Source organism: Cnephaeus nilssonii (genome assembly GCF_951640355.1).
Source record: "Cnephaeus nilssonii genome assembly, chromosome: 21".
Lineage (NCBI taxonomy): Eukaryota > Metazoa > Chordata > Mammalia > Chiroptera > Vespertilionidae > Cnephaeus > Cnephaeus nilssonii.
In genome coordinates, this window is record NC_137092.1 from 44,059,171 (window position 1) to 44,069,499 (window position 10,329).

The 10,329-nt window shown below is 41.1% G+C and overlaps 1 protein-coding gene across 1 annotated transcript; it reads right to left on the minus strand.

The window, feature by feature from the left end:
• Window positions 1–2,422: 2,422 nt before the first annotated feature.
• On the minus strand, window positions 2,423–3,391 carry LOC307093819 (actin, cytoplasmic 2-like; the record flags this gene model as incomplete). The annotated part of the gene is made up of 1 exon (XM_079762091.1): window positions 2,423–3,391. The coding sequence occupies one exon, from the start codon at window positions 3,389–3,391 to the stop codon at window positions 2,423–2,425; it is 969 nt and encodes a 322-aa protein (XP_079618217.1).
• Between the last annotated feature and the right edge of the window lie 6,938 nt (window positions 3,392–10,329).

A 10,329-nucleotide genomic window follows, 5' to 3' on the forward strand; every position in this document is an offset into this window, starting at 1 on the left:
ATGCTTTGATTTTCAATTATGGTTCCCAGATATTGGAAAGGCGTTTCTTTCTGTACCTTTTCTGGAGCAATTCTTAAGCCCTATTTAGGGAGCTCCTCTTCTAATTGGGAAAACATGGCCAAAGTCTGCTCTTCCAGTGGGCTTGCTAAGAGCAAGTCATCCATGTAATGAATACTGTAACATTGGGAGTATTTGTCCCTTAAAGTCTGAACAGCTTGAGCCACATATTTTTGACACAAAGTAGGGCTATTGGCCATTCCTTGAGGTAAAACCTTCCATTGATATCTTTTCATAGGCTCTATATTATTAATATAGATGGCACTGAAAATGCAAATCTCTGTTTATCTTGAGGTGCCAAGGGAATGGTGAAAAAACAATCCTTAAGATCTACTACTATGAGAGACCAATTTAAAGGGATTTGTGAAGGCACTGGGAGTCCAGGTTGTAAAGTTCCCATGGTATGCATAGTAGCATTAACTGCTCTAAGATCATGTAACAATCGCCATTTTCCCGTCGCCTTTTTAGGGATTGTAAATATAGGCGTATTCCAAGGACTATTGGAAGGTTCTATGTGGCCAGCCTCTATTTGTTCTTGTATTAATTCATGAATATGACTTAATTTCTCCTTGGTTAATGGCCAGTGATCCACCCATACAGGTCTACATCTTTCCATTGTATAGGATCAGCATGAGGGTGAGGAGACTGAGCAGTGACCACTCGTAAAAAGGTTGATATCCTACCTGAGTTATTAACTGCTTTCCTTTGCCAGTAACAATACATGCCTGTAAACCTTCATAACATTTAAAGTATATTTATTAATTTTTATTTGATAAGGCTTTCCATGCAATTTCAAGTATATTAGATCTGTTTAAAAAAGATTTCCTTTAAGAAGAGAGAATAAATTTCTTGTATTACTCTGGGCCCTTGGAGCTTTCCAAGAATCATCTCTATTAAGACCTTGAAATTTTAACATGGAAAAAAAAACAAGTAAATATCTGTATATGATTTAAATATTATAATACTTTTTATAATTATCTTAAGATATCAATTAGATTTTAAACTGTTTTTTGCATAGAAAAATTTTGGTTGAGATCACAGAATTAATCCTCTTTTTTAATTAGACCAATAATAACTTATTTTGAATTCCTAATTATTAGAGAAAACACAACAATTTATTTTCTCAAAAATAAGTTCCTATACTTTTGACATTTAATTACCACAACTATATAATTTCTCCCAATTTAATTTGCATTTTGAACTTTTAAAGCTGGCAAGTCAAATATTTAGTATTTTGTCATTTCAAAATATCTAAACCTTTAACTTTATTATTTATATAATTATGCAAACTTCCATAAAAGAAATGTTTTGCTGCCAAAGGAGTTTGGAGGAAGTTTGTAGCCATTAAAATGTAAATTGTCACATTCCTTAGCATACTGGGAGAGAGGGCTTCCATATTGGATCTCCACATGTCTCCCTTCCCCACATCCTACTTGCTTTGGGGGAAGCTTCAGCAACAGATCTGGCTGAATTTCTTTTCATGCTTCAAAGATAGGCATATCTTAAATTTTTTCTTTCTTTTTTGCTTTCCAAAGTAATAACTAACACCCAATTTGGCCAAGATTTCCCTGTGAGTTCTTTTATAATTTTTAAACACAGCATTGAGTAATCTCATTGAGGGAGAGCAGATAGCCTTGCCCTCTCCTACCACCTTCAAATTTCTCTGCACCAGAGGCGGTTTCAGCAGGGGAGTTTCATTTCTTATTACAGATTTTAACTTCCAAATACAAACTAAGATTTTAATTTGAACAAGAAACCACATTCTTTAAGCATGCAAACCAAAAGACTATAATAAAATTTACTTTATATTTATAACCTAATCCTTCCCCATTAGCCTGGCTGAAAAAAGACATTCCCGCCCTGGTTACAGATCCAGTTTCTGCAGCTGGTCCATGGGCTTTCGAGTGCGGTGAATTTCCCTCACCTTTTTTTCGGTGAATATTCCACACCTTTTCTCGGTGTTTTTTTTTCTCCTTCGATCTAGACGAAAAATATCATCTCCTCCAGAAGCCCCACATTGGGCGCCAGATGTGGGAGCCCCTTCCATGTCCCGTGTGGTTCAGGGTTCCTGTTCAGCGTTCCGTGTTCTGGAGAAGGCCACACACAAATGAAAAGAGACTGGAAAAGAGTTAATTTGGGAAAATGGGGGGCCAGGCAGGAGTCCACCTCTAGGGGGAGGACTGCCACTGCTCTGGCCTTGCTATCCCTTTTATTGAGGCTATGGGAAACACCCATATCCTTTTGGCAGGAAATTCCAATAATAGACAATCAGCAAGAATTTACATATGATTAACAGGTGGAGATTGCTTTAACTACCAATGTCTCAACTAAACAATGAGTGAATAGCTCCGACCATTCAGAGTAATTAAGGTTGACCAGCCTTCCAGACTCCCTTTTCACATTTCTCTATTACTGACAATGTTTGGTTTCCGGCATCCTTTTGCATCCGGTCTGCGAAGCCTGGGTACATGGTGGTTCTGCCAGATAGCACTGTGTTGGCGTAGAGGTCCTTCCTGATGTCCACGGCACACTTCCCGATGGAGTTGAAGGTGGTCTCATGGATGTCGCAGGACTCCATGCACAGGCAGGAGGGCTGGAAGAGCACCTCTGGACACCGGAACAACTCGTTGCTGATGGTGATCACCTGCCTGACAGGCAGCTTATAGCTCTTCTCCAGGGAGGAGGAGGACGCAGCCGTGGCCATCTCTTGCTTGAAGTCCAGGGCGACGTAGCACAGCTTCTCCTTGACGTCGCGCACGATCTCCCGCTCGGTCGCGATGGTGAAGCTGTAGCCCCGTTCTGTGAGGATCTCCATGAGGTAGTCGGTCAGGTCCCAGTCCGCCAGGTCCAGATGCAGGATGGCGTGGGGGAGGGTGCAGCCCTGGTAAATGGGCACCGTGTGCGTGACCCCATCCCCAGAGCCAATGACGATGCCCGTGGTGTGGCCAGAGGCGTACAGGGACAGCACAGCCTGGTTGGCCACGTACATGGCGGGGGTGCTGAAGGTCTCAAACAGGATCTGGGTCATCTTCTCACAGTTGGCCTTGGGGTTCAGAGGGGCCTCAGTCAGCAGCACCGGGTGCTCCTCGGGGGCCACACGCAGCTCGTTGTAGAAGGTGTGATGCCAGATCTCCATGTCGTCCCAGTTGGTGACGATGCTGTGCTCGATGGGGTACTTGAGGGTCAGGATGCCGCGCTTGCTCTGGACCTCGTCGCCCATGTAGCTGTCCTGCTGCTCCATGCCCACCATGACGCCCTGGTGCCGGGGGCGCCCGACGATGGACGGGAACACGGCCCGGGGGGCGTCCTCCCCTGCGAAGCTGGCCTTGCACATGCTGGACATCAGAAAGGGGAGACAATTGAAGCCAGAGGAAATAGAGCCGCAGACCAAACTGCCAAGGAAGCCGCCCTAAAACCAGTGGGACCTTTACAAGTCTTAGTAACCCTGCCGGACCCCGACCTACCACAGACTGCCTCCTACACCAAACAAGAGGAGGAATTGGCAGAACAGAAGCAAGCCATCAAAGGACCAGATGGTTGGTGGACCCTACCAGATGACAGACTGTTGGTCCCAGAGGCTCTAGGTCGGACGTTAGTTGCCCAGTTACACCAGGCTACCCACTTGGCGTCACCAAGACTTCTGAACTTCTGCGAGGCAGGTACTACCAAGCTTAGATAAGGTAATTAAAAGCATAGTCACTAGAAGTACTGTCTGTGCACAGGTAAATGCTAAGCAAGGTACGAGGGTCCCCCTGGGAATTCAGGCCCCAGGGAAATTCCCTAGGAGAGCATTGGGAGGTGGATTTCACAGAGATTAAGCCACCAGCATCAGGGTACAAATACCTGCTAGTTCTCATAGACACCTTCTCGGGTTGGGTTGAAGCATACCCCACTAGAACAGAAACTGCCTCTATAGTTGTCAAGAGATTACTCCAGGAGATTATACCTAGATTCGGGCTGCCAGTAGTCATAGGATCAGATAACAGCCCCGCCTTTGTAGCCAAGGTATCTCAAAGTATAGCTCAAGCCTTAGGACAGGCATGAGCAGGACTCTAATAAGGAGTTTAACTAAATTTGTCCTAGAAACCGGTAAAAACTGGACCAATCTCCTGACCTTCACCCTCTTATGGGCCACGTATACCCCCTACCGGGAGGGGTTCCCCCCTTCTTTTTGAGATCATGTATAGTAGACCTTCCCCGATTCTTCCTAGGGTCAGGGAGAAACTGAAAGCTGGAATTCATAACCATTCCTTGCTCAAGTCCTTACAGGCTCTGCAGTATACCTAGAGAGCCACCCATAAGCTTGTTCGAGATGCACTGTCAGTGTCCACCGCGGACCCTGTACATCCCTTCCAGCCTGGGGAGTCGATGTGGGTAAAAAAGTTTACTGCCGACTGAACAGCTGTGAGCACCAGAGTGTCTGTCCCCAAACGGCGCAAACATTCGGATTCAAAGGAACTCTTCACTGCACCACGGAAAGGTCAGATTTCGCCTGAAATAAGGTGTGGTTTCTAATCCCCGCGGTGGGAGAGGGAAGCACGAGAGCCGCAGGACCGGCAGGAACCGGGAGGTCTGTGCCTAGAAAAATCTGCGGCAGTTGGAGCTGCCGTGATCCGTGAATGTGGAAGGGGGTCCTCTGAGCTGCTAACAGAAGTGATCTCTTAAAAGCAACTCATTTTAATCTGACGAGGAGGGTCAGACTAAGAATTTTCAAAGGAATGCAGGCTCCTTAGTTTTGCGCGCAGACCCACTGTCCGCACACTTGGGCTCTTTCTGACTCTGATTACTAAGCCGAATACATAGGAAAACCCAGGTGGGAAAAACCCTGAAAGACTGCAGGGGGAAGTTGTTTTTCCGGAACCTGGGGAGCAGAGCTAGGTGTGACCAGCGGAGAGGCAGCTCTGAGGCACACACCTCCACAAACCGGTAGTGAGTGCCATAGAGGGGGAAAAAAAAAAAGCTAGAGAGGCCCGGAAGTCAATTCAGAAACACTGCCACCCAGGGGCTGAAACACTAATTGTCTCTGGTGTAATCAAAAATAAATACGAGAAATTAAAGACACGGCCGGCTTAAAAAGCAGGACTGGCTTACAACACTGAGGAGCAGCGGAACGAAGCTGAACTGAAATACCGCCCAGACTGGGAAACAGGCATACCAAACAGAATAATAGAGGAAGTGAATGACAGCCACTACTGCACATTTTAGTCTTCCGATTTTTTATTTTAAATTCTTTTTTCAATTTTTAAAAATTTTTTTATTCTAATTTTTTATTTTCATTTTTTGCATCTTTTACTTAAGAAACTAAATTTTTTTTCTTTTTCCTCACTCGATTTTCACCTTTTTAATTATTACATTTTTATTTTCAATCAGCATTATTATTACTATTATTTTACTTTTTTTAAAAATGTCATTTGATTTTCTCTTTCTTTTATTTTGGGATTAGTGTCCTACATTCTATTTGCATCTTTCCCTTACAATCGTTTTACCCTAACTCAACGCTAACATTATGCCATCACTCTCCTCCTAACCTTTCCCCTTTTGGTCTCCTGTTTATCTTAACCCTTTTTGGCTTTAGATTTTCCCTACTTTTTCAGTTTACCCTCTGCTAAAATTTCACCCTACTTATATATCTAATTCCCAACCCCCTGCTCCAAATCCATACATACCTCTCTCTACGCTACCTTAAAAAAATTATTTTTCTCTCTGGCCTTTTGTTGTTGTTTGCTTGAATGTTGATTAGATTGAATTTTTATGCTTTTTTATGAGATTGTTTTGATTATTCTTTTTGTTTGTTTGTTTGGTTCTTTTGTTTGCTTTGTTTTTGTTTGTTTTTTACTTTTGTTTTCCCTTGCCTCACTTGATATTAGTTGGTGTTGCAGTTTGTATTAATCTCCAGGCTCGTGTTGCTGGAATTTGCTGGGATTAGTGGTTGTTCTAGTGGTGTTGACTCCCCATATATATAGTCTGTTCCCCTTTTCTCTCTTAGTATCGTTCTTGTCTCTCTTACTTTTTTTCTTTTCTTTTTTTTTTCTGCTCTTTTCCCAAGTTCAGATTCACACTCTTTTTTTGTGTGTGTGTTCTTTCTTTTTACTCTCCCTCTTCCACTCCTAGTCCCTAATTTGTCTTTCTCTGGTGGTTACCTTTATTGGAGGTTATTAATATTGTGAATACAATTCTGTTCAGTGCCTTGTGTGTTGTGCCTGGTTGTGTTGTATTTTGTACCTTTAAATCAACGCCAGAGAGAGAGAACAACATAACCAGACATCCGGAGAAGAGAGACCATGGGGAGACAAAGAAATAGCCCCCATAGGAAAGAAAAGCAGGCATCACCAGAAAAGGAAGTAAACGAATTAGAGGCAAACAACCTATCAGAGAAAGAATTCAGAGAAATGGTCATAAGGTGGCTGAAAAGGATGGAAGACAAATTCGACAATATGAGTAAGAACCAAGAGGAAATGAAGAAGAACCAAGAAGAAATGAAAAATGACATCGCTGCTGTAAAGAACTCAATAGAAAGCATCAAGAGTAGACTAGAAGAAGCAGAGGACCGCATAAGTGAGCTAGAAGACAATTTGGAAAAAAATACCAAAGTACAACAGCTTCTAGAAACAAAAATTAGAAAGCATGAGGAGAGCCTAAGGGAACTTTGGGACAACACAAAACAAAACAACATCAGGATAATAGGGGTACCAGAAGGAAAGGAAACGGAGCAAGGAATAGAAAACCTGTTTGAAGAAATAATAACAGAAAACTTCCCTGATATAGGGAAGAAAAAACCCACACAAATCCAAGAAGCTCACAGAGTTCCAAGCAAAATGAACCCCAAAAGACCGATGCCAAGGCACATTATAATTAAGTTGGCAAACACCAACGACAAAGTAAGAATCTTAAAAGTGGCCAGAGAGAGACAGACAGTTACATACAAAGGAACCCCCATCAGACTAGCAACTGATTTCTCAACAGAAACTCATCAGGCCAGAAGGGAATGGAATGAAATATACAAAGTCATGCAAAGGAAGGGTCTCAATCCAAGAATACTGTACCCAGCAAGGCTATCAATTAAAATTGAAGGTGAAATCAGGAGCTTCACAGACAAAAAAAGGACTAAGGGAGTTTATCACCACCAAACCAGCAATGAAAGAAATGCTAAAGGGTCTGCTGTAAAAAAAAAAAAAAAGAAAAAAAAAGAAAGAAAGAAATAGGAAGCAAAGAAGGAACACAGGGGTATAGAATAAAAATGGCGACAAATAAGTACCTATCAATAATAACTTTAAATGTAAATGGATTGAATGCCCCAATCAAAAGACACAGGGTAACAGATTGGATAAGAAAACAAAACCCATATATCTGCTGTCTACAGGAAACCCACCTCAAAAAAAGGACGCATACAGACTGAGAGTAAAGGGATGGAAAAAGGTTTTCCAGGCAAATGGAAATGAAAAAAAAGCTGGGGTAGCAATACTTATATCTGACAAATTAGATCTCAAAGTGAAGGACATAACAAGAGATAATGAAGGCCACTTCATAATACTAAAGGGAGAAATCCAACAAGAAGAAATAACTCTGGTAAACATATATGCACCCAATACAGGAGCACCAAGATACCTTAAAAAACTCCTGGAAGAAATCAAAGGAGAGACTGACAGCAATACAATCATAGTAGGAGACTTCAATACCCCACTATCACCATTGGACAAATCCTCTAAACAAAAAATCAGCAAAGAATCTTCAATCCTAAATGACTCACTAGACCAGATGGAATTAATCGACATCTTCAGAACATTGCAACCCAAAGCCACAGAATATACATTCTTCTCAAGTGCACATGGGCCATTTTCAAAGATAGACCATATGTTACGACATAGGCAAAGTCTCTCCAAATTCAAGAAGATAGAAATTATATCAAGTATCTTCTCAGATCACAGTGGCATAAAACTGGAAATCAACTACAATAAAAACAACCCAAAGAAATCAAACACATGGAGACTAAACAGCATGCTATTAAACCATGACTGGGTTACCAAAGACATCAAGGAAGAAATAAAAAACATCATGGCAACAAATGACAATGAAAACACAACAATCCAAAATCTATGGGACACAGCGAAAGCAGTCCTGAGAGGGAAGTTCATAGCTCTACAAGCCTACTGCAAAAAACAAGAAACAATGGTAATAAATTACCTAACCCAAAAACTCAAAGAGTTAGAGAGAGAGCAAAAAGAAAAGCCCAGTGTAAGCAGAAGGAAAGAAATAATAAAGATCGGAGCAGAGATAAACGACATAGAGACCAAAGAAACAATACAAAAGATCAACAAAACCAAGAGCTGGTTCTTTGAAAGGATAAACAAGATTGATGTACCTCTATCCAGGCTCACCAAGAAGCAAAGAGAGAGGACCCAAATAAACAAAATCAGAAATGAAAGAGGTGAAATAACAACAGACCCCGACGAAATACAAAGGATTGTTACAAAATACTACGAACAACTCTATTCCAACAAACTGGACAACCTGGAGGAAATGGACATATTCCTAGACAAATACAACCTTCCAAAACTCAATCAGGAAGAATCTAAACAGCTCAACAGGCCAGTAACTATGGAAGAAATTGAAGCAGTCATCAAAAAGCTTCCGGCAAACAAAAGCCCGGGGCCAGACGGCTTCACAGGAGAGTTTTACCAAACATTCAAGGAAGAACTAAAACCTATCCTCCTCAGACTATTCCAAAAAATTCAAGAGGAAGGAACACTTCCAGGCTCCTTCTATGAAGCCAGCATCACCCTAATACCAAAACCAGATAAAGACAACACAATGAAAGAGAATTACAGACCAATATACCTCATGAACATAGATGCCAAAATCCTCAACAAAATCCTAGCAAATCGGCTCCAGCAATACATCAGAAAGATCATACATCATGACCAAGTAGGATTTATCCCAGGAATGCAAGGATGGTACAATATCCGCAAATCAATAAATGTGATACATCACATAAACAAACTGAGAGATAAAAATCACATAGTCATATCAATAGATGCAGAAAAAGCATTTGACAAAATCCAACACCCTTTCTTGATAAAAACTCTCAACAAGGTGGGAATAGAAGGCTCATACCTCAACATAATAAAAGCTATATATGATAAACCCACAGCAAACATCATACTCAATGGGCAAAAACTAAAACCATTTCCCCTAAGAACAGGAACAAGACAGGGATGCCCACTCTCACCACTCCTGTTTGACATAGTACTGGAAGTATTAGCTATCGCAATTAGGCAAGAAGAAGACATAAGAGGCATCCAAATTGGAAAAGAAGAAGTGAAGCTGTCCTTATTTGCAGATGACATGATATTGTACATAAAAAACCCAAAAGATTCCATCAAAAAACTAATAGACTTAATAAAGGAATTCGGCAATGTAGCAGGATACAAAATTAACGCCAAGAAATCTATGGTATTTCTATACACCAATAGTGAACTTACAGAAAGAGAGACTAAAAAAGCAATCCCATTTACCATCACACCAAAAAAATTAAGATACTTAGGAATAAACTTAACTAAGGAGGTAAAAGACCTATACACGGAAAACTACAGGACACTGAAAAAAGAGATAGAGGAAGACGTAAACAGATGGAAGAACATACCATGTTCATGGATTGGTAGAATCAACATCATTAAAATGTCCATACTACCCAAAGCAATCTACAGATTCAATGCACTCCCCATCAAAATACCAACAGCATATTTCACAGACCTAGAAAGAACTCTCCAAAAATTCATCTGGAATAAAAAAAGACCCCGAATAGCCGCAGCAATCCTGAGAAAGAAGAATAAAGTAGGAGGGATCTTAATACCAGATTTCAAGCTGTATTACAAAGCCACTGTTCTCAAAACAGCCTGGTACTGGCACAAGAACAGACATATAGATCAATGGAACAGAATAGAGAATCCAGATATCGACCCAAACCACTATGCTCAATTAATATTTGACAAAGGAGGCATGAACATACAATGGAGTCAAGACAGTCTCTTCAATAAATGGTGTTGGGAAAATTGGACACACACATGCAAAAAAATGAAACTAGATCACCAACTTACACCATACATAAAAATAAACTCAAAATGGATACAGGACTTAAACATAAGACGGGAAACCATAAAAATACTAGAGGAATCCACAGGCAACAAAATCTCAGACATATGCCAAAAGAACTTCTTCACTGACACTGCCCCTAGGTCAATGGAAGCTAAAGAGAAAATTAACAAATGGGACTAC